The sequence below is a fragment of the Chinchilla lanigera genome, unplaced genomic scaffold (genome assembly GCF_000276665.1).
Source record: "Chinchilla lanigera isolate Chin_1 unplaced genomic scaffold, ChiLan1.0 scaffold00055, whole genome shotgun sequence".
Classification (NCBI taxonomy): domain Eukaryota; kingdom Metazoa; phylum Chordata; class Mammalia; order Rodentia; family Chinchillidae; genus Chinchilla; species Chinchilla lanigera.
Genome location: NW_004955456.1, coordinates 7227667 through 7252568, shown reverse-complemented (window position 1 = coordinate 7252568; position 24902 = coordinate 7227667). Strand labels below are relative to the sequence as shown.

The following is a 24902-nucleotide window of genomic DNA, read 5'->3' as shown; positions in this document are numbered from 1 at the left end:
AGTGCTGGGATTACAGAGTGTGCCACCATGCTCGGCCTCCCTGTCCATTTGCAAAAGATCTATTTCCTATATCCCACTTTTGTTTTGCTCTTTAAATTATTTATAGTTTGGGTTTCACACGTAAGAGAAGCCAAGCTTGTGTGTCTGATTCATTGTACGTAGCTTTTCGGTCTCAAAGTGCATCCATTTTCCCACATGCGACTCAAGTTTACCCTTGTTTATGGCTGAGTGGTACTCCGTTGTGTGTAGACACCACACCTTTATCCGCTGGTCTGTTGATGGACACCTAGGCCGCTTCCGCGATTTAGCTGTTAGGAATTTTGCCGCTATCAACTTGGGTGTGCACGGGTCACTGTAACGCGATGTCTTTAGCTCTTACAGGCAGATACCTAGAAGGGGCAGGGCCGGGCCGAGTGTAATGCCTAGTTTTAGTCTGTGACCTCCCCGGGGTCGCGCCGGTTCCCCCTCCTGCCGCGGCTTGGAGGTGAGCCGCAGGGAAAGGGAGCGGTCCGCCCGGCCCGCCGCGGGAGCGTGGTAGTTGTCGGTGGGGCTGATGGGTCGGAATGTTTTACATTGTGGAGAAACAGCCCCAAGTCTTGGGGACCTGTCCAGCTTGCAGTTCTCCGCCGGGGCGTCTGACGCACCGCCGCTGAGCTGCCCCTCCCCCCAGAGCCCCCCCTGCGGCGGCCCGGCCCCCTGCCTGTCCCCATCTGTCCCCATCGTCGGGGCGCAGAGCGGGCTTGCGGAGGGTCAGGGTGCGGCCTGGGCTCTGCGTCGCCCCGTCCTGCCGTACAGGGGAACCCCGCACCCCCGGGCTGGTGCCTGGCGGGTCCTCCGAAAGTGCTTGCTCCCCGCTGTTCTCTGGTACGGGGTTTCTTCCGCGGGTGCCGTTCTCTAACCTGCCGAGCTTTCTGTTGCGTCCCAGTTTAAGGGGCAGCAGGGAGAGACATCAACTGTAGTTTTTGTCTTTTTTTGGGGGGGATACTGAGATTAAACCCCAAGCCTTGTGCATGTGAGGCAGTTGCTCTACCACTGAGCTCATCACAGTTCTTTTTGTATTTTTGAGGCGAGGCCTCACTAAGTTGCCCGGGCTGGCCTCGAACCTGTGATTTTCCTGCCTCAGGAAATCCCTAAGTAGCCGGGATTACCGGTGTGCACCCATGCACCCGTCTTAGTCCTTTTGAAATATGTAATATTTCTGAGTGTGGGGGCGCACGCCTGTCATCCCAGCACTCAGGAGGCCGAGACAGGAGGGTCACTTCGAGTTGGAGGCCAGCCTGGGCTACACAGTGAGTTCAAGGCCAGCCCGAATTACATACACACACCCTGTCTCAAAAAAAAAAAAAGAAAATTATGGCAAATTTCATGTATAAAATACTGGAAATAAAAGCCAGCGAACTGTGGGTGGGCAGGCAGCTCCTGTGCTCTGCTCACCGGCCGGAGTCTCCAGAGCAGCCCCGTCCTCGTCCCTCGGGCTCCGGGCAGCGCCGCCCGGTGGTTTGTGAGCCCGGGGTCCCTGAATAATGACCTCCCCTCATTGCCGTTTCTGCCCGCAGCCCGGGATTGTGTCGCCGTTTAAGCGAGTATTCCTAAAAGGAGAAAAGAGTAGAGACAAGAAAGCCCATGAGAAGGTGACAGAGAGGCGCCCCCTGCACACCGTGGTGCTGTCCCTGCCCGAGCGCGTCGAGCCGGACAGGCTGCTGAGCGACTACATCGAGAAGGAGGTGAAGGTAAGCGGTCGCCGTGGTGGCGCCGAGGCCGGGCCTGCGCGGCTGTGCGGCCGTCCGTCCTGCCCGCGCCCCAGCGCCGGTCCGCGTCCATTTCCTGCGCTTCCTGCAGCGGTAGCCCCCGCGCAGGACACCCGCGCCTCCTCCATGCGCGGTCCTCGGGGAGGCCGGGGACCACTGTGCCACCGTCGCCGCCTGGGGCGGTGTCCTCGACCATGGCTTGGGGCCTGTCACCGTGCGTCCCAGGCCTGCGCCCCAGAGACCGCGCGTGGGCCACGCCGTGTCCCCAGAGTGAACCCAGGAAAAAGAAGCAGAAAGCCCGGCCAGGGAGAACGGAGGAGGAGCGGCAGCTGAGGGGGCTGGAGGGGGCCGGAGGGGGAGAGGAGGCTGGAGCAGGGGGGACACGGGAGGGGCCGGAGCCGTCTGGGCACTGGGGGGGGGGGCTTTGCACAACCCGACTGGGGACGGGAGTCGCGTCCCGGCCTCTCACGGTGGTGGGCACCCGGCCCTTTCTGTCAGGGTTCCCGTGCGTGGCGGGTGCACGGGGATGCTGAGTCCACACGCTGACTGGGGTCCCGGGCATCCGGCCTGCGTAGCTCGGCAGGGGGAGCCCCCGGCTAGCGCCCTGCAGCCTCCGCAGCCTCCGCTGCACGGGCGCCAGGATGAGCTCGAGGAAGGAGAGCTTTCCCCTAAGATCGAGCCCGATGTCGGGAAGGAAGCACGGCCCCACCTCATCTCACCTCGGGGATATGCTTGGAAAACTGTCACAGGCAGCCGGGGGAGGCGGGGGCATCCTGGGACGTCCACACACACCTGGGGTGTCTGCACACACCTGGGTGCAGACCAGGCAGAGGTCGATGCCCTGTGCCCAGAGTCCCAGCTGCTCAGAAGGCTGAGGCGGGAGGATCCCTTGAGTTCAGCAGTTTGAGGCCAGCCTGGGGAATGTGGTGAGACCTCATCTCAAAAAGAAGAAATGATGTGTAAACCTCAACCAGGATAAACCCCAAGAGATCCACACGAAGACACTTGAGGAATAAAGACGCTGGGTCTTGGAAGCAGCGGGAGGAAAAGCATTTTACCCTGGGAGAGATGGGTTAGGACACAGCTGGTTTCTCAGAAACGCAGACGAAGTGCAGAGCAGGCCCTATAGGCGGGGAGACGTGGCAAAGTCCAAGGGGTGAGGGGGACCACAGCAGCGGACACCCTGGCACACCAGGCGCAACCTGGGCCTGTGGCCCTGAAGCACAAACCACCACGAGTTATGCAAGAGGTAGATCATCTGAGTAGCTCTGTGACAGCTAAGAAAATACTGCGCCTGACTTGTAAACTGTCCCCAGGCTCTGCTGGAGAATTCTATTGAGAACTTGGAGAATCTGTGCCAATTCCATGGATTCTCTTGCAGAAAAATGGGAGGGGAGGGGAGGGACACTTTCTGACTCGTTTTGGAAGGGCATTCTTACCCCAAGCCAAAACCAAGCACAAAGAGTATAGGGCAAAAAGAAACATAGGCTGGGTGTGGTGGCACACTCCTGTAATCCCAGCACTCGGGAGGCTGAGGCAGGAGTGTTGTTGCAAGTTCTAGACCAGTCTGGGCTACAAAGTGAGCTCAATGCCAGCCTGAACTGCATAGCGAGACCCTGTCTCAAAAAGACAAAAAAAAAAAAAAAAAAAAAAAAAAAAAAAAAAAAAAAAAAAAAAAGAAAGAAAGAAAGAAAAGAAATATAGACACAAAACCCCTTAGCAAAATATTAGCTAAGATTTAGCAGGATGTAAAAAATTACACACCTTTACACTGTGACCAAGTGGGGTTGGTACCAAGGATACAAGGCTAGGTTAATATCCGAAAATGTAATTTACCATGTCAGTCAATGCAGACAATTATTTGACAAAATCTAACAGCCATTCATAATAAAAACTTGGGAAAGGTGGGCGTGATGGCGCACCTCTGTCTAATCCTAGTACTCTGGGAGGCTGAGGCAAGAGGATCCTAAATTCAAGCCCAGCTATGGCAATTTGGCAACTGAGTGAGATCCAGTCTCAAAGTAAAGAAGGGCTGGGGATGTAGCTCAGTGTGAAGACCCCGGGTTCAGTCCCCAGTAACAGTTGCGCATGGTGGCGCATGCCTGTAATCCAGGAGGATCATTGCAAGTTTGAGACCAGCCTGGGCCAGCCTGAACTGCATAACAAGACCCTGTCTCAAAAAGACAAAAATTTCTAAAAAAGTAAAAAAATAAAAGCAAACTGCTCATTCAGAATGCACGCAGGAGGCAGATTTGGCCGCGGAGGGTGTACGAGTGGTGCATGAATACACGGGGAAGCCTCTCCAGCCACCAGAGAAATGCACATTCACACCCCAGTGCGTAGCGCCGCAGACCTTACAGATGTCTGCAGTAAAACAAGCAGCCGCAGTGCCCAGGCCGCATGGCACAGCCAGCTCTTGAAGACCCATACTTGGGCAGCTGGGGGATGCGGCGGGAGGGATCCTGTGGTCTCCAGCGCCAGTATCAGCCGCCTCTGTGACGCCTGCCGTCGTGATGCCTGCCGTTCTGCAAGAGGTCACCGCTGGGGTGCAGGTGTGGAAGGATGCAGAGGGTCCCCCTATATTATTTCTTGCCAAAGCATGTGAGTTTAATTTTTTTTTGTGTGTGTGTTTTTGAGACAGGGTCTTACTATACAATTCAGGCTGGCCTTGAGCTCACTTTGTAGCCCAGGCTGGTCTCAAACTTGCAACAAGCCTCCTGCCTCAGCCTCCCCAGTGCTAGGATTATAGGTGTGCACCACCACGCCTGGCATGTGAGTCTATAATAATCTCTTTTTTCAATACAAATGAAATGCCAAGCTGGGCGTGGTGGCACATGCCAGCTCTCAGGAGGCTGAGGCAGGAGGATCACCACAAATTTGAGGCCAGCCTGGGCTACATAGTGAGACCCTGTCTCAAAACAAAACACCAAGAGTAGCTTGAGACACCGGCTTATGTTTACATTGGAGTTAGGACTTTGGTTCCATTCTTACCCTTTATTTAGAGTCCAGGGGCATGTTACAGTTTCAGATGATTATGAACAAATTTCATGGGACTGGGGATATAGCTCAGTGGCATAAGCGCCTGCTTGGCAAGCACAAGGTCGTGAGTTCAATCCCCAGTACCACAAAAAAAAAACAAAAAAACAAAAAACAAATTTGGTGATAGAGGACTGAGGACAGGCATGACCTGAGTCCTGGAGTAAGTGGCTTTGCGGTTCAGAGGCGGGGAGAGAACAGGCGGGTGCAAGATCGTCTCCGGGGAGCAGAGAAGCATGTGGGCCCCTGAGCCACAGAGGGTTCTGGCTTCCGCTGCTGGTCCTGGGGATCCGCGTTGCTGTGATCTTCTTCACAGCAATCAGAGTCTCCGATTCTTCAGGTTAGCTGTCGGCCGGAGAAAGGAAGACCAGCCTGGCTCACTAGCGAGACTCCCGCAGGCGGCTCCGGTGACGGGGGAGCGAGGGGCCTTGCACGCGCTGCTGGTGGCCGTGCGGTGCCACGGGCGGGAAGTGTCGGCCCGCAGCGCCCTCCAGGCCCCCTGTAATTTGTACAGCATGCCCGTCAGGGTTCCGGCCGGCTGTGTGCAGCCCGTCTGCTGCCCCCGCATGGTTTCTCAGTGAAAGCGCCAAACGCACCCTAGAGCAATGCCTGGGAGCTCAGCGCCGGCCCGCGGCGCCCCTTGCCTGTCAGCTGTTCAGTCTCTGCATCTCTTGGTTTGGACCAGGCCATGTGCCCAGTTTCCTTTAGTCCCAGCCGCAGACCATGCCCTGCCCAAGTGCAGCGTCCTGCAGAGGTCAGGGAGGCCGCTTCAAACCTGCCCGGGTTTTATGAACTCCAGTTGGTAAAATAAATTCATCAGTCTTATGAGAGACACCCCGCCAGGTCTGCATGGGAGTACCCAGCTCCACCTCCAAAACCCCCGGCCAGGTCCCTGGGGTTGTTGCCCCTGCCCTACCCGCTCCCCCATGGCATGGCAGCTACCACCATCGCCTTCCCACCGCTGCCTCAGGCGAGGTCAGGAGCTCGGCAGTTGCGCCACAAAGCAGCAGGGAGCCTCCGCGTCACCAACTTAAAGTGAGACGTTTAACTGTAAAGACAGAAAAGACTGCATAGTCAGGATGGTGGGCACACGCCAGAAGTCCCAGCTACTTAGGAGGCTGAGGCAGGAGGATCACTTGAACCCAGGAGTTTGAGGCCAGCCTGGGCTACATAGTGAGACTTTGTCTCAAAGAAAGAAAGAAGGAGAGAGAGAAAGAAAGAAAAAAAACCGTGTCTGAAGAAGATTGTAATCTCACAACTACACAGCGTGTGGGGAGAAAGAACGTTCACGACAGCATGACGTGAGCGCTGAGTCACGACCATGTACAAAGGGATCTGAATCTGAGAAGGGGGCGTGGGAGTTGCACTGTAGCTCAAGTTGGCAGTTTCTTAAATTGGTAAAACAGGCAATAGCAAGGAAGCTGTTCCTCCTACGCTTTCTGGGCTGGCTCCTTATGGGAAGCGTGTTGTGTTTAGAGCGACTGCTGATACAGCAGGGCCGACAGGAGCGTGCCAGGAGCTCCTGTGTTTGCCGAGGTTGTTGTCCACGTTCTTATTTAATCCTCACAAAGCCTTCACGAAATAGAAACATCCCCCGTTCTCTGGCTCGAGGTGACGCCTGTGCCCGCCGGCCAGCTCGCCCTGGCTGTGTGAGGCCGGTGACTTTTTGAATGGGCTCACAGCAGGCCTGCTGGATGTGTGGGGGGAAGTTAATCCTGGGGGAGGTAATAAATCACATCTGTGACACCCAACCCAGGGTCTGTCTGTGTAGTTCAAGCTGAACTTGAACTTACTGTGTAGCCCAGGGACTCCTCCTGCCTCAGCCTCCTGAGTGCTAGGATTCCAGGCATGCACCACCACGCCTGTTTAGACTTACTATATTTTTATTTAAAATATTTTAATTGAAGGTAAACTGTCAGGAAGGCATCCCTGACACGTTTCTTGTGCCCTGCATAGGTGCTGTACCTCTCAGCACAGAGCAAGTCTGTGACTCCAGGGTGATGTGGCTTGCTGTTCCACGTCGAGTCACACCCTCCGTGAGCCCTGGAGAGCAGGCTGGCTCATGGCAGCTGAGAGGGCCAAAGTGGTACCTGGGTCCACCCCAGTCCTGGCCAGGAAAGTGCGTTTCCTGCTATGGGGTCCAAGAGCCCGGATGGACCAGCGGGCCCCCAAGTGGCTGGGTGTTCTCCCGCAGGTGGCGGCCCTGGGGTCCACGGGGTCAGCGCAGGTCTGCACCGCAGGGCTTCGAGTGCGAGCGGGAAGAGGCTTCCCGCACCCAGCTGGGCGTCACGTGGCCTGGCTCTGGGCCCCGTCCCGTCCCATCTGGCTCAGACTGCGCCTGCGCTGTGGTCCGTCTGCCCTGACGCGAGCAGTCCCTGACCTGGGAGAGCAGCGGCCGCCACATTGGGAGCTGCACTCGCCGCGGCCCCGCCCCGTGTCCGTTTCGATGGAGGTTCCGGGCTGTGTGCTCGCGGCTGTCATGGTCACCCATCAGGGTCTCTCCAGCTTTTCGGGGGCGGGCAGGAGGCACATGAGTTGGAGCCACCTTCCCCTCGTCCTGGAAGCCTTTAGAGAACGTTGCTCATCCCGGCTTCACCCGCCGGGAAATGACCCTCCTCACCCCCGACTCCCTCCCTCTTTCTGTGGGACTCAGGATTGAATCTAGGGCCTTTGTATTGATCTACATCCCCAACATTTTTTTAAAAGTTTGAGACAGGATCTTGCTAAGCTGCCGAGGTTGGACTTGAACTTGTGATCCTCCTGCCTCAGCCTCCCAGAGTGCTGGAATTATAGGCCCCACCATGTCTCGCATGATGCTGTTTTTGACTTACCCAGAGTCAGGGACTGGGGTCCATCTCAGGGGCTTCCAGTGGCCTTGTCTGCTCCCGCAGCCTTTCTCCTGTAGGCCACAGGCCGGTGGGAGGACTGCACACCGTGAAGGACACCTGCCTGTCTCCTTTCATGCCTGTCACGCTCAGGAAGGGGCAGGAGCCAGCATGGTGGCCCACGCCTGTAATCCCAGCATTTGGGAGGCTGAGGCAGGAGTACTGCTGAGAGTTTGAGGCCAGCCTCAGCCTCCCGAGTGCTGGCGCCCGCCACCGTGCCCGGCGCTGTCGTAACCATATCCAAGCCTGCAGCTCGGTAAGAGTCCACTCACTCCTGTGCAGCCGTCGCTGTCCATCCAAGGACGACCCACGAGCCCATCCTGAAACTCTGACCCCGTCCGCCAGCGTCAGCCTCCGCCCTGCCCCGTGCCTGCCTCGCTGTGCCCCTCTGTGCCTCGGGCTGCGCGGGGGTCTCGCAGGGCTCAGTCCCTGCCTCTGTGCTTCTGTGGCCCAGCGCGGCGGAGGCCGATGTCCCCGGAGTCTGGCGTGTGTCAGTCACATCCTGTTCCTGTGGCTGGTGGGGACGCCGTGTGGTCACTGCTCTCCGTCCTGCCTCGAGCTGCCGTGAGCGTGGACGTCCCAGAGTCTTCCCAGGCTCTGCTTTCGTTCCTCCCGTCTGAACCCCGCGGGGCATCTCCACATGGATCGCTAACTGCAGGTCCGAGTTGGGGGACCTGCGGTCGGTTCCCTGGCAGCCGCACCAGTTTCACTCCCCGCCAGTGTGCAGAGCTCCAGTGTCGCTGGATCTTCTCCGACCCTTGCCCCGCCAGGCCTTTAAAGTCACAGTGCGTCACTGTGTGTGGGGGGCGGGGGACGGCCCGCCTCTGTCCTGGGGACTGAGCCAGGGGCTTCACACTTAGCTACAGCCACACCGGTGTCGGGGGAAGCATTTGCCCCTTTTCTTCTGGGAGATTGAGAGTTCTGGCTCTTTCATCTGTTTGAGCTGGTTTTGTATGTGCTGTTAGGTGAGACCCAAAGGTCACACTTCTGCTCGCGGACGTCCGGTGTCCCCAGCACCACTGTCTCTCCTGCCTGAGTGCCTTGCCTCATGGAGCCCTTCGACCACATGTAGGGTTGATTCCCAGGCTCTCTGTTCTGTCCCAGGGGCTTGCAGTTCTGTGTCTTTTTTTAGACAGAGTAGCCCCAGCTGGCCTCAGTCTCACAGTGATCCTCCTGCCTCAGTCTCCTGAGTGCTGGGACTACAGGTGTGCATCACCACGCCCAGCTTGTTTGAGCATTTTATGTGATTACATTTTTCTCCTATTTTACCATATTGATTATACTTATTTTAAAAATTTTAGTGGCTGTCTTAGGGTTTGCAATAAACTTGACAAATAATCGGAATCCTCTTTCATTTTTGGTCTTTTTGAGACAGGGTCTCGCTATGCGGGTCAGACTGGCGTTGAGCTCACTTTGTAGCCCAGGCTTGTCTCAAACTTGCAATGATCCTCCTGCCTCAGCCTCCCAAGTACTGGGATTACAGGCATGCACCACCACGCCCGGCTGAAACATTTTAAATTTAGTTATTTTTATTTATTTACTTATTTTTCATTTTTTGAAGCAGGGTCTCACTGTGTAGTGCAGGCTGCTCTTGAACTCACTCTGTAGCCCAGGCTGGCCTTGAATTCACAGCAATCCTGGGATTACAGGCTGGGGTTGTAGGCGTGCACCCTCATGCCTGGCAGAAACATTTTTAAGCATCCTGATTTTTGTTTTGTTTTGTTTCTTCTGGTACTGAGAACCGCACTCCGGACGTTGTGCTTGCCAGAGAGGCGCTGCTCCGCTGAGCTAAGTCCCCAGCCCTATGAGCATCATGTTGATGCTCAGAAGTTTCATCAGAACTTCGAGGTGCACAGTGGCGCCGGCCTGGACTTCCAGCTGCCGACACAGCTCCATGCCTGCGCCGGGTCGGTGAATGCCTTGGTCACTGAGTGAGGAATTGTACACAGTATGTGCATTACAGTATTCAGAACAAAGAATTGGTCAGAGGAAGCTCCCGGATGACTCTGCTTTTATCTGCATAACTCTTCCATGCAGTGCTGTAATGTATAACAGAACACAAAGCTATAGCACTGAACTGTATATACAGTCAGCAAAAATACACTACTGTATAAACAAGGTGTACTGTACAAAAAAAGACACTGAGGCTGTATTATCAAGATGTACAGTTGGGTGTGGTGGCGCACACCTGCAATCCCAGCACTCGGGAGGCTGAGGCAGGAGGATCATTGTGAGTTCAAGACTAGCCTGGGCTACAAAGTGAGCTCAAGGCCAGCCTGAACTGCATATCGAGACCCTGTCCAAAAAAGACAAAAAAAACCCAAGATGTACAGAACTGTACAAAATAAAAGAGGTTTTAAAGCAGAACAGTTGTTAAATAGGTAGCTCATTAAACAAGGATTATCTGTTCTTGGGAGGCTGAGGCAGGAGGATGGCAAGTTTGGGGCCAGCGCAGGCAATTTGGAAAGACCCTATCTCAAAATAAAAAGTAGGCCTGAGAATATGGCTTAAAGGTAGAGCACTTGCTTAACACTTGTAAGGCCCAAGCCTCAACCCCAGTACTGAAAAAAAAACAAAAAAAACTTAACACTTGTAAGGCCCAAGCCTCAACCCCAGTACTGAAAAAAAAACAAAAAAAAACAAAAAAAACCAAAAAAAACAACCTGTCTGAGTTTTGGATTCGGGCTGCTTGACCAGTGACCTCAGTTGCCTGACAGATCTAAGAGGAATTGCTGCTGGTTTTCAGCGGGGCAGCTCCCTTCCAGTAAGGGGGGTGTGACAGCCCCAAGCCCCACACCTGCCAGACCAGAAGCTGGAGACCCCGCTACTTCCCTTTCTATAGCGAACATGAGTATGTGGTGAGTGGCTGCAAAGTGCTGAGTGCAAGAATTCTGCTCTTAGGGAGGGATCAGTAATCCATTACAAAGCCCACACCGTTAAAAATATCATGCCATAAACTGGGCATAGTGACACACACCTGTAATCCTGGAGGCTGAGGCAGGAGAATCCTTGAGAGTCAAGACCGTCTTAAACTACATAGTGAAACCCTGTCTGAAACAAAACACAGCTAGGCATGGTGGTATGCGCCTGTAATCCCAGCCCTCTGGGAGGATCACAAGTTCAGGCCTGGCCTGGGCAGTTTAAAAACTCAGCAACAAGAACCCCTCTCAAAAAATCTCAAAGGGGGTGGTCTGGGAGTGTAGCCCTGTGGGAAGGCTCTGGGTTCAAAACAGCAGCGACAGTGACAGCAACACCCTGTGGAGTTCATGAGACCCGGGAGCCTGCATGCGCCAAGGCTGGAGGTCAGGGCACGCCGTGAGTGTGTCTCCACGCGTTGGTCGGTCGCCCAAGGTTTGCTCCGTGCTGCGGGAACGGAGCACCGAAGCCAAGGAAAGGGCTGACACGGCCTTCTCGGAGCGCCACCGTGTGGCGGAGTGGGGAAAGGGACGTGTCGGACAAGAGAGAAGTGGGACTGGCCTTTTCCCAGGGACCCAGGGACCCAGGCTCAGACAGTACCCCCCCTCTGCCCTCACAGATGAATCCTCGCTTCCCTGATCTCCCACTGAGGGACTCGGTGTCCAGCTCAGTCTCTGCCTGGGGAGCTCGGGGGACACGGTCACGGACTGGCATGCTGTCTTCCTGTCTGGGGTCGTTTCTCAGCCGCGTTGGCCTTTGTGATTCACTGTTTATTTAATTTGGGTTTTGGAGACAGGGCCTCACTTTGGACTTCAGGTTGGGCTTGAACTTTCTAAGTAGCCCGGCCTGGCCTCAACTCTCAGTGACCCTCCTGCCTCAGCCTCCCGAGTGCTGGGAATTCAGGTTTGAACGATGCTGTCCATGGTGCCCTTGGGTTCAGTCCCCACACGGTGATCAGGAGACCGCCACCATCCCTGTACAGGTCCTGCAAAGCTAGCTCGGGAGGGCCCGGCGGGACGTGTGGTCATGACCCCGAGTGCGCCGAAGCAGATGTGGAAGCTGCCCTCAGCCCCCAAGACCCCTGTGAGAATCCAGGTCCGCGTCCTGGCAGAGCCGGATGGGGGCCCCGGGCCTGGTGTCCTGGGGACGGGGAGGTGGTCGGGCTAGGTGCTGTGGCGGCGATGGCGGCGGCCGGTCCCAGCCTCACCCGTTCTCCGCTCTGCAGTATTTAGGTCAGCTGACGTCCATCCCAGGGTACCTGAATCCCTCCAGTAGGACGGAAATCCTGCACTTCATAGACAAAGCCAAGGTAAGCCAGCGCCTGCTGCGTGCTCTGCCCCGGCCGGCCAAGGCCTCGGTCCCCTTGCTTGGGACTCACCTGGAAGGGGCGACCCAGTTCCAGTTCCGCCACGCCATGGGCCCACGTGCCTCCGGCCACGGGACTGTTCTTCGGTCTCACGTAACCCTGTGTGGTGTGGGGCTGTTTCCAAATTTCACAATTTCCAGTTATTCCAGACTGTGTAGTGTAAGCCTGAATCTGAACTGGCTGTGGTGACACACACCTGTCATCCCAGCACTGGTGAGGCTGAGGCAGGAGAATCACTGCGAGTTCAAGGCCAGCCTGAGCTACATAGTGAGACCCCGTCCTTTGCAGCGTGCGCACCAGCTCCCGGGACACCTGACGCAGGAGCACGACGCTGTGCTCAGCCTGTCCGCCTACAATGTCAAGCTGGCCTGGCGGGATGGGGAGGATGTCATCCTCAGGGTGCCCATCCACGACATCGCTGCCGTCTCCTACGTGCGGGACGACGCCGCGCACTTGGTGGTGCTGAAGACAGGTGCGGGGAGGGCAGGCGCGGGGCGGCCGGGAGGGCCCTGGTCCTGAGCCATAGCCGTGACTTCCGTGCAGTGCCGGCGCTTCTGCAGCCCTGTGCTGAGTGCGAGGGCGGGGCGGGGCAGGGCGGGGCCGGCTGCTGTGGCCCTCAGGCCTGTGTCATACGCAGAGCCTTTGGGGGCTTGAGGGACACAGCCTTTGGGACCACTACACGTTGGTGCCTGTGGGCCCTCCTGCTCCCACACCGCCCGGGCAGTGCAGCCCGGAGAGGCCGACATGGGGCCGCCGGGGCCACGACCCTGGAGGAGCACTGCTTCGTGTCCCCAGAGCTGGGACGGCAGGGACCCCGGCCTTCCTGGGTGCCCGTGCGCAAGCCGCTGTCTCTCACCTCCCGGAGACCCTGGCCTGGCGTTCGAGCCAGTGAGAAAGGAAGGGAGAAGCTGTGTCGCGCTGTCCCTGTGGGCTGTGTTGTCAGGCGGTGCTGCCCCAGGACAGTGGAGGGGGGCACTAGGGCGTGAGGGGTGAGGCAGGGAGGCGAGGTTTCTGCGGCGCTTCAGTAGTCCTTGATGAGGAGCCGTTGGGTACGGTCTCCTTTGAAGGGACCCCCTGCAAGGGCTGGCAGCGTCCCGCCAGGCCCCACCTTCCAAGAGCGGCGCCTGGGGACCCAACTTCAGCACCTTTGGGGATGCTCCACATCTGAGCCGTAGTGCCTGTCTTCTGTCATGGTGTTTATTTATTTATTTATTTAGTCTTTCTGAGACAGGCTCTTGCTATGCAGTTCAGGCTGGCCTTGAGCTCACTTTGTAGCCCAGGCTGGTCTCGAACTCTAAATGACCCTCCTGCCTCAGCCTCCCGAGTGCTGGGATGACAGGCGTGCGCTGCCACGCCCGGCCCTTCATGGTGTTTGGTACACTGACAGTAGTGAACCGTTTTCATCTCCAACAGTGGCGATTTGATGTGGCTCCAGCCAGCCCAGAACTCTTGGCATGAATTCTCTCCTTTGACCTCTCGAATCTGTCCCACCCCCATGCCCATGCCCAGGTGGACTAACTGAGGCCCAGGAGGGCCAGGCTGGGCTGGTGCCTGGGCCACTCAGAGGTACTGTGGCCAGCACCACGGAGGTTGTTTCCTCGGCCTTGTGCCCCACGGGCGGGACCCGGCCCGGCAGCCTCGGGTGTTGGGCAGGTGGGGGCCGCTCCCTTTGTCTCTGTGCCACTCGGGGACCAGGGCCCAGGTCTCCGGGTGGCGGTGGCCAGAGGTGGGCTGGAGGGCGCAGGTCCCCGGTGCGTCTCCCGCAGCGCCTGTGCGTGACGGGAGGGGCGGGCCGTGAAGCCAGGGCGGGCGGGGGTGGCGCCCTTGGCCGTGGCTGCCCCGCCGTCCACGGCACAGCTGCCCACGGCTTCCTTGAGAGCCGCCCCAGGCCCCGGCTCGGAAGCTGAGAGACAGCGGTGCATATGTTCTTGTTTTACATTAAGTCTGCTGGTACAGTTTAGGTCACATAACAATCACACTCGCCACAGGGGTCGGTGCCCGGCACAGCCCGAGGCCGCTTTCTCCCCGTCCCCGCTTCCGCCTCTCCCCTCCTTGTTTACAAAGCTTTGTTTTCGTTTTCCTCCTTCGCTCATGTTTTTCTTGCCCCTTCCTTCCCTCCTCCCGACTTGAACATTTCCACAGTGGCCGTGGCCACTGTGGACATAGGAGCGCGTGGGTCAGTGCCCCCGGGCCAGGCCTAAAGCCCCGTGGTGGGGACTCGTGGGCCCAGCTTGAGGAGGCATCTTGCGCCTGTGCTCAGGAGCCTGGCGGCTGGTGGCAGTTGGGGGCAGGGCAGCTTGGTCTGACTGAGGGCCTCACAGCTTCGCCTGCGCCTGGCCCTTCGTCCCCCAGGCTGTGTGACCCTTTTGCCCTCTCTCCCGGGAGGAGCTGCCCTCTGTCTCTGACCACAGAGCCATGTGTGGCCTGTGTCCTGGGTGTCGGGAGTCATCTGTGTAAGGAGGAAGTGCCTTAGGCCAGAGTTGATGGAAACTTCCTGGATGGTTAACTTGAACCCTGTGAAACTGTCTTTTGTGTAGATGAAGAGTTGCATAGATGAGTGTGGTGCTACATGGCTGTGATCCCAGCATTTAGAAGGCTGAGGCAGGAGGATCTTGATTTGGAGCCAGCTTCGGCTAATAAAGAGACTTTGTTTCAGAAAGAAACAAACAAGTCCTGGGTGTCCTGTGTCTCCTCCATCCTTAGCCCAGATGCTGCAAGGTCACAAGGGCGACTCATGTGGGTGCCATTGCCCAGCGAGATGACCCACAGTGGAGTGTGACCGTGGGGATTGCTCCTGGGCCCTGGAGCCCCGGGCTGTCCTGTCTCATCCTTGTTCAGGGGAGGGGAGGGACCTGCCCAGGGCACATGTCTGGCATGCACCGGACAGAGGTGTCCTGAGTGCCCTTGGGCCTGTCCTCCCGCCCCGGCACCACCCTGATGGCCGTTCACCCCCAGCCCAGGACCCAGGCATCTCCCCCAGCCAGAGCCTGTGCGCGGAGAGCTCCAGAGGCCTCGGCGCGGGGCCCCTGCCGGAGAGCGCGGTGGGGCCGGTGGAGGCCTGCTGCCTGGTCATCCTGGCCACGGAGAGCAAGGTGAGCCGGCTCCCCGAGCCCCTGCGCCCCAGCCCGGCCCCTGCCACCCTCTGGCCCGTCCCCGAGGTGCCCAGGGGAATCCACCTGTCATTCTCCTCTCGGTGCGGGTGGCAGCGGGGGCTCGTAGGTTACAGGTTTGATTCCCCATGGCCTTGGGGAGTCACCTGACACCTTCCCGTGTGCCATCTGCATCTGTGAGATGGGTCAGAGTGGCTGGCCGCCTTAGATGCCGCTGCCTAGTGCTGTCCAGCCTTGGCGGGGTCGAAACTTCAGCCACTGGATTCTTCATTGGAGGGGGGGCTCCCTTGGGCACTGTGGCAGCTGAGCAGCTCCCCAGCTGTCCCTGCTGACACCTGAAGATGTCCCCCGGAGGGACAGGCAGAATCACCCCTGGAGAAAAGCCCTGCTCTGAGCAGCCCCTGCCTCCCAAGATGTCCCGAGGCGGGTCTGCGTGGCGTGCCCCTCCCCTGGCTGCGTCGGGCTCGGGCTGGGGCTCTGTTCGCGCCTGGGCAGGGTGTGCAGTAGCCGGTGCCCCGGCCCAGCACAGTCTCTGGGCACTGGGAGGCCCCCTGGGCCCCTGTCCCTCCTAGAGAGCCTGGGGTGGTTCGCCATGGCCACTCCGACAGGGCAGCTGCCGCTGTCCACCCCCTCCAGGTGGCCGCGGAAGAGCTGTGCTCCCTGCTTGGCCAGGTCTTCCAGATCGTTTACACGGAGTCCACCATCGACTTCCTGGACCGAGCCATCTTCGATGGGGCCTCCACCCCTACCCACCACCTGTCCCTGCACAGCGGTGAGTGAGGGCGCCCGAGGCGGGGGCGGGGAGGGGACGAGCTGGGCGCGGAGCGGCGCGGCCTCCTTGTGGCCGCCAGGTCTGCGGGGCCGCAGTCGCATCCCTTCTTGTAGCCGTTGCTCCTTGAAGATCAGCGGTTTGTCCACCGTGGGCCGGGGGGAGGAGGAGAAGGGCGTGGCGGCTTTGGTGTGAGGGCGGCAGCCCTGCCCGGCTCCCCTGGCGGCTCGCAGGTGCACAGCCCTCTGTGCGCCCGGCTGGGACAGCTGTTGTCCCTCCACAGCCGGTTCTGTGCGGCCTCCAGCCCCCACGGACCCCGCTGCGTCGGGGTGACAGCCAAGCCCTCGCCACCTCCTGGGGCCCTCCCGAGTCGCCCATGGGGACGTTGGGCGTGCAGGTCAGCAGCGCGTCTGGCAGTACCGCTTCAGCCTGACTGCCTGGCCTTGAAAGGATGCTGTTGAGGTCGGGTGTGGTGGCTCAGGCCTGTAATCCCAGCTGTGGGAGGCTGAGGCAGGAGGATTGCCACAAGTTCAAGGCCAGTCTGAGTTACATAGCAAGATCCTATCTCAAAGAAACCAAACAAACGAACAAAAAGATGCTGTGGAATCCCACTGGGTTTTCTACTACTGGGGATCAAACCCAGGGTCTTTACACTAAGCTACAGTCCCAGCCCTCCTTTTTTAAAAAAAAAAAAAAAAAAAAACTTTCTGTTTTTTATCCTTAAGACAGGGTTCTTCTCCCTGCCTCAGCCTCCAAGAGCATGGGCGCACATCACTATACCCGGCCAGGGTTTGTTTTTTTAAGTTTTTTTTTTTTTTTTAACTGAAAAACACACAGCTCCCACGTCCACTGCTACAGGAGTTCCATCACGAAGCAGACACAAGTGGTGCCATTCTTACAGGGGCTCTGTGGGCCTCTCCCCGCCAGGCTTTCCCACATCTGTCTGCTGTGGGGTGTGTGCACACACATGTGCATGTGTACTTCAGCCTCGGCCTTTGTGTGTGGAGTTGTGTCTTGTGCTGTGACACCTTCCAAATTCCGGCTTAGGGGCTGGGGATTTAGCTCAGCGGCATAGTGCCTGCCTGGCAAATGTGAGGTCGTGAGTTTGATTCCTGGTATCGAAAAAAAAACAAAAAACAAAACAAACTCCAGCTTAGGGGGCTTGGGATGTAGCTCAGTGGCACAGCACCTGCCTAGCAAGCGTGGGGTTGTGAGTTCAAGTCTCAGTACCAAAAAAATAAACAAGCTCTAACTTAGGCTGCTAGCAGAGCTCTATAGACCTGGTCCCACGTGGGCCTCACGGCTGCTGGCCTGCAGCCCCTTGGGCTCCGCAGTGTGGTGTCAGCCCCTCGCCTTCTCAGCGTCAAGCCACAGAACCAGGGTCCTTCCCCCTTTGTGCCCCGTCAGTTTTTCCCATCCCCCTGCTTCTCCCAGCTGCCCGTGGCGATGGGCTGTTTGGGTCCAGATGCAGTCTACAGTCCCGGTCACATGGACAAAGGCGTCACATGCTAGCTCCCTCCCCCCAACCCCCCCCCGGGCGGCTGTTCTGCGCCAGGCCCTCTGCCAGGATCCACGGGCCCGGGCTGTGTCCGGGCCAGGGACAGACTGTCCAACCCTGTGACCTGGGACAGGTGACAGAGCCTGTCTGGTTCGGTTTTGTGCACACTCCATGCCCTGGAAGGCGGCTGAGGATGTTCCGCGTGGGCTCCGGCCGGGAGCCCCGCCCTCGGCACGCAACACGTGCAGGCCCTGGCCGGCTCCAAGAGGAGGGACTCGGGGTCCCAGAGGCCGGAGCGGCCTGTGCCTCCTAGAACGCGGCACTGGGGCCAGCCATGTCCTGAGGTTCATTTCAGGCCACACGGGGCAGCGCCCCAGCCTGATCGTGGTGTTTGTCTCCTGGGCCCCCGCAGATGACTCTTCCACGAAAGTGGACCTGAAGGAGGCCTACGACGCCGAGGCCAGCACCTTGTGAGTGCGCCCGCCGCCCTGCACCCCGCGTCCCGCCCTGGCCGAGTGCCCCCCACTCTGCCCCTCGCTGCCTTCTGCAGCTGCGGGGTGACCTTGTGCATGTCCTGTCTGTGGGTCCTGCCCTCCCCTGCGGTGTCTCTCACACATCACCGGCCGTGTCCCCTGCACTCTGGCACCGCTTCGGGCCACGGACCCTCTGCCTTTGCTGTGTGACAGTCACACACGGGGGGGGGGGGGAGGCAGGCGCGGGTGGAGCCATCCAGCCCTGGCCGTGCCCGGCCATCTCTCTCTTGTCCTCGCCACCACCGTCCTCCACATCCCTGTGCCCCGCCGCCCACATGCCACGCCCCTTTACAGCTGCTTTCCCGACTGTGCGGACGCTGGCGGGCTGCCGCCGCTGTCCTGCATGCAGGCGTCGCCGCACGGCAAGACGGCCAGCGAGAGCGAGCTGAGCACCAGCGCGGCGGAGCTGCTGCAGGACTACATGCTCACGGTATGCGGCTGCCCGCCCAGTCTGGCTGGGCCTGCGGGAGCGCGGGCGCCTGCCCCACCCTGCCTCCCGCTCCGCCCGGGCGTCAGCTGGGCCCTCTGCTGCACCCACAGCTGCGCACCAAGCTGTCCTCGCAGGAGATCCAGCAGTTCGCAGCGCTGCTGCATGAGTACCGCACCGGGGCCTCCATCCACGAGTTCTGCATCAGCCTGAGGCAGCTCTACGGGGACAGCCGCAAGTTCCTGCTGCTCGGTGAGGGCCGGGGGGATGTGGGGCAGGTGCCCGAGAAGAGCTGGGGCGCTTTTCAGGGAGGTGACACTCGAGTGGGTTCTGCTGAGTGTGTAGGAGTTTGCTGGGGGAAGAGGCAGAGACGGCATCGCAGATGGAGGAATCAGCCTTCGCCAAGACCCCCGAGGAGCTCAGCACCGTAGGTCAGCTGCTGGCAGCCAGGAGAGGCAGCCCCGCCACCAGCACCCCGGCTGGGACCTGCCGCGCTGGCCCTCAGGAGACAGCGACCCGCTATGGTGTCCCTTCTGTCCGCGCTCAGAGCAGTGAGTCGGCAGAAGCCGCTCGAGGTCTGCTAGTTCTGGGGCCTGTGCCCCACTGAACCGTGGGGGTGGCTGTGTCCTCCCCACTGCCTTTTCTTTTTGAGGTACCAGGGCCTTTGCGCTGAGCTGCATCCCTAGTTGTTAAATTGCCCAAGTGAGGCATGAACCCGTGATCCTCCTGCCTTAGCCTCCCAGAGTGCTGGGACTGTAGCCCTGTACCACATCGACTGGCCTGTTTGCTCTTTTATGGGCCTGCAGGCATTAGCCACCTCCCCATGCCCCTGCTCCTGGCGGGATGAAGAGGAGGCAGCCAGGCTGCTCCCAGAGGTCTCCCTGATCTCCCTCGCAGGACATGGCCTTAGAGGCCGCAGCCATTGGCTTCCTGCCTCGCTCTCTGACAGGCGCCATTTTTCAAGGAGTGGGTGGCAGAGAGCTGAGCCTGAGCTTGCTGCCACTCCTGGCTGCCCTCGCAGGCCCTCCCTTCGCTCAGAGCCCCGGCTGTAGGAGTGGGGCCCAGGCCACTCCCCACCCCCTCTGCGCCTGGGATGGGGCCGGCCTGCTGTCTGCCCGCAGTGGGGTTCGAGGTCCCGAGTGGCCCTGAGCCTCTAGATTGCGGTTGGCTGGCCGGTATTGGGATGAGGCCTGGCTGGGGACGGCAGCTCACTGCCAAGGCCACCAGGGGGTTCCTCAGCTTCCCCAGCCTTGCCTTTCCTGCCTGTAAGATGAGGACTCTGACGACTGCTGGAACGGGGGTCACCTTGGTGACAGCGAGCGTCAGGGCCGTACGCTGCCCGGGTCCTCAGGCGGGTCCTGGGGCGGCAGTGCGCCTGCCTGGGCCCTGAGCCGTGTCTGTGCCGGCTCCGTGTGGCAGGTCTCCGGCCCTTCATCCCCGAGAAGGACAGCCAGCACTTCGAGAACTTCCTGGAGACCATCGGCGTGAAGGACGGCCGCGGCATCATCACCGACAGCTTCGGCCGGCACCGGCGGGCGCAGAGCACCACCTCCACCTCCACCGCCAACGGGAGCAGGGCCGCAGGCAGCCCCGACGACCGCTCGGGGCCCTCCGAGGGGGACGAGTGGGACCGCATGATTTCGGACATCAGCAGTGACATCGAGGCACTGGGCTGCAGCATGGACCAGGACTCGGCGTGACACGGGTGGCGGGAGCGCCACACCCTCCCCAAGGCCACTCCGGGCCGCCCCGGGAGGAGGCGCCGGCCCCGCTGCGGGCCCTTGGCGCCAGCATAGGTGGCCGGCGGCAGCAGGTCCTCTACTGTGAAGGGGCGCAGAGCCACCGCAGGACGCGTCCTGGCGCAGGGCAGAGGCTCCACGCTTGTCCCGGGCTCAACAGGGCCTGCACCGGCCCCGTGTGCGGAGGCCGGGCCCAGCCACGCCGGCAGGAAAGCCAGGCCTGTGGCCAAGCCAAGACAGCTGTCATTTTGCACATGACGTTCCTCATGTCACTCTCAGAGACCTTAAAAGAAGTTTACTGCAATGTGAATAATTTAATCTCCTGCTGCTGCGCTTCTTTCTGATCGCCTGGATGAAAGCCGTGTTGCCAGGAGGGTGTCACTCTGGCCACGGCCACGAGGCCCCGGTCTTCCTGCAGTCCTGGGATGGGGGACGCAGGGTCATGGGCAGGGGCGGGAGGTGGCTGGGATGCCTTGGTCTTGTCCCACGCACAGGTTCCCACGGGGGCACTGCCTGCTGTGGTCTTCGCCCCAGGCCCTCTGGCGACAGACGCCATCCGCGAGGCTCTATGGCCTCGGCCCAGGGTTGGGGGCTTCAGAGAAGCGGACACGGCCCCACCTCACACCCGTGCCGGGTCCTGGCCCCATCTCTAGTCGGCCCCAAAGCTTCCATGTGGCCTGTGTCCCCTGGGCCCTTTCCAGCCTTTTGCAGGACATGGGGAGGGGACCTGGGTGGGAACGTGCCGGGCGCCCTCCTGCACACTCAGCTCTGCTGAGACCCCTGGGCGCATCCAGCAGGCTCCTGGCCAACCCGACACTCGTACCCCCTCCCACCCATGCTGGGGGCTGTACCCCCTGGGGAGAAGGACACCCCAGACACTCGTACTGTGTCCCAGCCAGGCCAAAAGGCCCGGAGCAAGGTGGGCAGGTCTGTCACAGCTCAGCGCAGGGCCCCGAGCCAGGTTTGGTTTTTTTTTTTTTTTTTCATTTTTCGTTTTTCTTCCGGTACCAGGAATTGAACTCATGACCTTGCACTTCCCAGGCAGGCGCTTTGCCGCTGAGCTAAATCCCCAGCCCCTCAGGTCTTTGTTTCTTGAGATAGGGTCTGGCTGTGTAGTCCAGGCTGGCCTGAACTTAACTATGTAGCCCATGCTGGCCTCAAACTTGGAACACTCCTGCCTCAGCCTCCCAAGAGCTGGGATTAGAAGTATAGACCGGGTCTTACGAAGAGTTTCCTCTGTCGTGGGCTATCCCCTCGTGTTGGAGCTGCCCCCAGCTCCCTGGGGGCCTCAGGAGAGGTAAAGACAAATCACACTGTCCCCTGGCCCGGCCCAGTGGGTCCCAGTGCCACACAGGTGGACCACAGCCTTGGTGCCATCTATGTGGTCACAGGGCCACATGCCTAATGCCATGGTGTGGGCCAGACGCAGCCAATGTTCAGCACCCACCAGCTGCCGGCAGGAAGCGAGGGTGTTGGGGAGACAGGCACTTACAGAAGCTGGTGAGGGGACGGGGGTGACGCGGGGACACGAGTGATGAAGGGACAGCGGGTGGTGAGAGACATGAACACGGGCGGGTGTCGGGGATACGAGGGGGCACCAGAGCCGACGCTATGGCTGACGAGGGGGGACAGCAGGGTGGGGGATGCCTGGAGGAAGGACGGTGCCAGAGGCACAGGGATGTCCGAGTGCCACGGGGACACCACGGGGGGCGCAGGTGCCCCCAGGCTGAGGAGTGCCAGAGGGCACTGGGGACCCTTGAGAGTGACGGGACACCGGCCTTCAGGGGACACTGATGACAGTGGGGTGACAGTGCGGTCAGGACACTGATTTATTGGGCGGCAGCGCTGGGGAGGGCAGGGCAGACCCGGCTCAGGCGGCAGCTACATCGTCAGCTCCTGCGGAGAGAGTGAGGGCACAGGGTCACGCGGGGGCCCAGCACAGCCCACGGCAGGGCCTCTTGGGGAGCCTGGGGACATCAGGGAGCCAGAGGGTCCCGCGCCTCTCACCATGATGGCATTGACAATGTCACTGTGGTTGTCCCTCAGCGCCCGCACAGCCTTGGCCCTGGACACGTTGGCCTGAGCCATCACCAGCTCGATGTCACGCAGCTCCAGCCCCGTCTCGTCCACCTGTGGGGGAGGGGGACGTCACGGGGGCCGAGGCAGCCCCCAACCCCGAGGGGCCCCAGGGCCCTGGGCCGCACCTCCTCTTCTTCCTCCTCCTCCTCCTCGAGCTCTGGCCTCAGCTGGGGTCCGGGTGCCGACTCGGGGACCAGGGCCAGGGACTCGGAGGGCACCTTGAACTTCTCTGCTGCGGCTTTGTGCACTTGCTGGGACAGGTCCTCGATCTGCGGCACGGGACGACGTGTCAGCAGGCCCGTGCACGCCCACCCCCCGCCACAGCCCGGCCACAGCCGGGACAGACCTTGGCCTCCCCGAAGACCACGTAGGTGTCAGAGGCGGGGCTCTTGAAGACGTCGGGCTTGGCGATGACGAAGAGGATGTTCTTGGACTTCTGGATGGTGATCCTCGTGACACCCTGAATCTGCCGCAGGCCCAGCTTCGACATGGCCTGAGACAGAGGAGCCGGGTTGGGGAAGATGCCCAAGACCTTGGGTGCCTGTGACTGGGGTCTCAAGTCTCTAGGGGGCGGGGCGCAGGCTCCCAGGTGGTCCCAGAGCCCCCTTGCGGCTGGGGTTTCACCGACATGGGGTGCGCTCTTTCTGAGGACAGCCTGCCCGTGCTCCCCGCCCCGGGTCCCTGTGGGGTCCCGCTCACCTTCCGAGCCTTCTTCTCGCTGCGGCTCTGCTTGGCTTTGGCGATGGTCTCCTCGCTGCTGCCTGTCGGGGCCTGTGGGGAGTGGGGCTCTGAGCTCCTGGGGGTCGGCAAGGCCACCCTGCGGCCGCCCTCCCCGACGCGTCACCTGGGCCGGGCGCTGCGCGTGAGGGGCCGAGGCGTCCTGCTCGTCCAGCTCGGCTGACGACTCCCCGTGGCTGTCCGAGTGCTGGCCAGAGCCTGGGGCCCGTGGGGAATCTGGGGAGGGGCCGGGAGTGAGGCCACACTGGGGCCCGGCAGCGCCCACCGAGAAGTCCTGCAGCCGCGCCGCCCACGCCTCTCACCTTCCTCCAGGCTGTCCTCGTCCTCTTGCTGTTCGAGAGCTGGGAGCCCTTGAGGGCCACGTGGGCCCCGGGACCCCAGGAGAGGAGGCACTTGGCAGGGGGGCGAGGTCCTGGAGGCCGGCTCTTTGGCACCCTCGGGAGCGGCCTTGGGACTGAGGAGTGGGGGTTGGGGTGCCAGGCCAAAGCGCTGCCTGGCTCCCCGAGGCTGTGTGGTCCCTGAGGCAGCGGTGGCCCGCTGGGCTCCCACTCGAGGTGGCAGCGGACCCCGGGAGGCTGGGGGCTCCTCCCCCTCCACGGAGTCTTCCTGGGGACCCCGGCATGGGCGAGAGGCAACAGGAGCGGAGGGGTTGGGGTCCAGGAGCCTGGTGCGGGGTGCACTGGGTGGGCCCCGGGCTGCGGTTCTGGGGAGTGGCGGGGGGGACGGGCTAAGGAGACTTGGGGCGGCCAGGGGCCGCTGGCCGTGGCCTGCTGCAGGTTCCAGCTGTGGGGAGGGCGATGCAGATGGGCCAGGCTTTATGGGGCCTTCCCCGCCCAGCCTGGACACAGCCCTGGCTGGGGACCCTGGGCAGGAGCCTTGCTGAGCCCCGGAAGCCAGAGCTGCGGGAAGCCTGGACGCTGGGGTGCCCTTGCTGCCCAGGGCCCTGCCTTCCCTGCCTGGGCTCAGGGGCTGTGCCTGGCTGACCTCAGGGCAGGTGGCGCGAAGGGCCTTAGGAGCATCCCTTGCCCCTCGGGGTGCCGACCTAGGTCCATGTCCCTGTGCTGGTGGCTTGGGACCCCTCGCCCTCTGGTTCTTAGGCCCATGGGCCTCTCCTGGAGGCAGGCGGGTCTTAGCCCTGTCCTCCGTGGGTGCCTGGGCTTCTGGACATGTTTCCTGCTCCACAGGAGACCGGCCTGGGTCTCCCTCTCTGGGACCAAGGGCAGCCTCAGGGGGGCTGGCGACCTCCATGTCCAGGGTGGGCCCTGCCTCTTCTCCCTGGGGCCCAAGCGTCCCAGCTTCTGCCCCTGGCTTGGGGCCATCCTGCGGGGCCTGGTTCAAGGCCACAGGCTCTGGGTCACCAGGGGGTGCTGCAACCCACTCCTTGGGCACAGGCCTCGGTCCTGAGGCCACACCTAATTCCTGCTGGGCCACGGCCTTGCTCCCCGGAGTGCAGCTTGCTTGAGCTTTCAGGGCCCCTGGTGTGGCCACAACCACAGCCTCCAGGCCTGAGGCAGAATCTCCAGCTTGCAGAGGTGGAGAAGATTCTGGAGGGTCCTGGGGTAGTGAGGTTCCCTGTTTGGCCTGCAGGGAACCTTGAATAGCTGCAGCCATGACCTCTGGGCTGGAGGTGGAATTTTCATCTTCCAGGAGTGGAAGAGGAGCTTCAGCAGAGTTCTGGGGTAACGGGACACCACTTGCAGCCTCCTGGGACCCTGACGTGGCCACAGCCGCTGCCTCTAGGCTTGAGATGAGATCTTCCTCTTGCAGAGACAAAGGTAGAGACTCAGGAGAGTCCTGGGGTAACAGGACACCCCCTTCAGCCTGCAGGGGCCCCAGCGTGGCTGCAGCCATGCACTCCTGTCCCAAGGTAGGATCTTCATCTGGCAGAGGCAGAAGCTCTGTGTCAGGAGAGTCCTGGGGTGACGGGACGCCCCCTTCAGCCTCCTGGGACTCCAGCGTGGCCGCAGCCACAGATTCCAGGCCTGAGGTAGGATCTTCATCCAGCAGAGGCAGAAGCTCTGTGTCAGGAGAGTCCTGGGGTTTCGGGACGCCCCCTCC

General features: G+C 60.5%; 2 protein-coding genes across 2 annotated transcripts in view; one reads left to right on the top strand and one right to left on the bottom strand.

Annotated features, from left to right (window-relative positions):
* Window positions 1-1556: 1556 nt before the first annotated feature.
* On the top strand, window positions 1557-20345 carry Ccm2 (cerebral cavernous malformation 2; the record flags this gene model as incomplete). Its single annotated transcript, XM_013520603.1, is given in 9 exon segments — window positions 1557-1730; window positions 11811-11894; window positions 12240-12423; window positions 14907-15043; window positions 15698-15833; window positions 17741-17798; window positions 18156-18291; window positions 18402-18540; window positions 19708-20345. Coding segments are annotated over 9 exon segments (1329 nt in total), but the record flags the coding sequence as incomplete, so codon positions are not given.
* A 1487-nt stretch (window positions 20346-21832) lies between these two features.
* Window positions 21833-24902, bottom strand: part of Nacad (NAC alpha domain containing) — a gene marked incomplete at its 5' end in the record, with an annotated part of 6513 nt that continues 3443 nt past the window's right edge. Inside the window, 7 exon segments of the mRNA XM_013520513.1 lie at window positions 21833-21923; window positions 22035-22157; window positions 22232-22375; window positions 22453-22599; window positions 22806-22877; window positions 22951-23060; window positions 23147-24898. Coding sequence (XP_013375967.1) covers window positions 21909-21923; window positions 22035-22157; window positions 22232-22375; window positions 22453-22599; window positions 22806-22877; window positions 22951-23060; window positions 23147-24898 — 2363 coding nt within the window.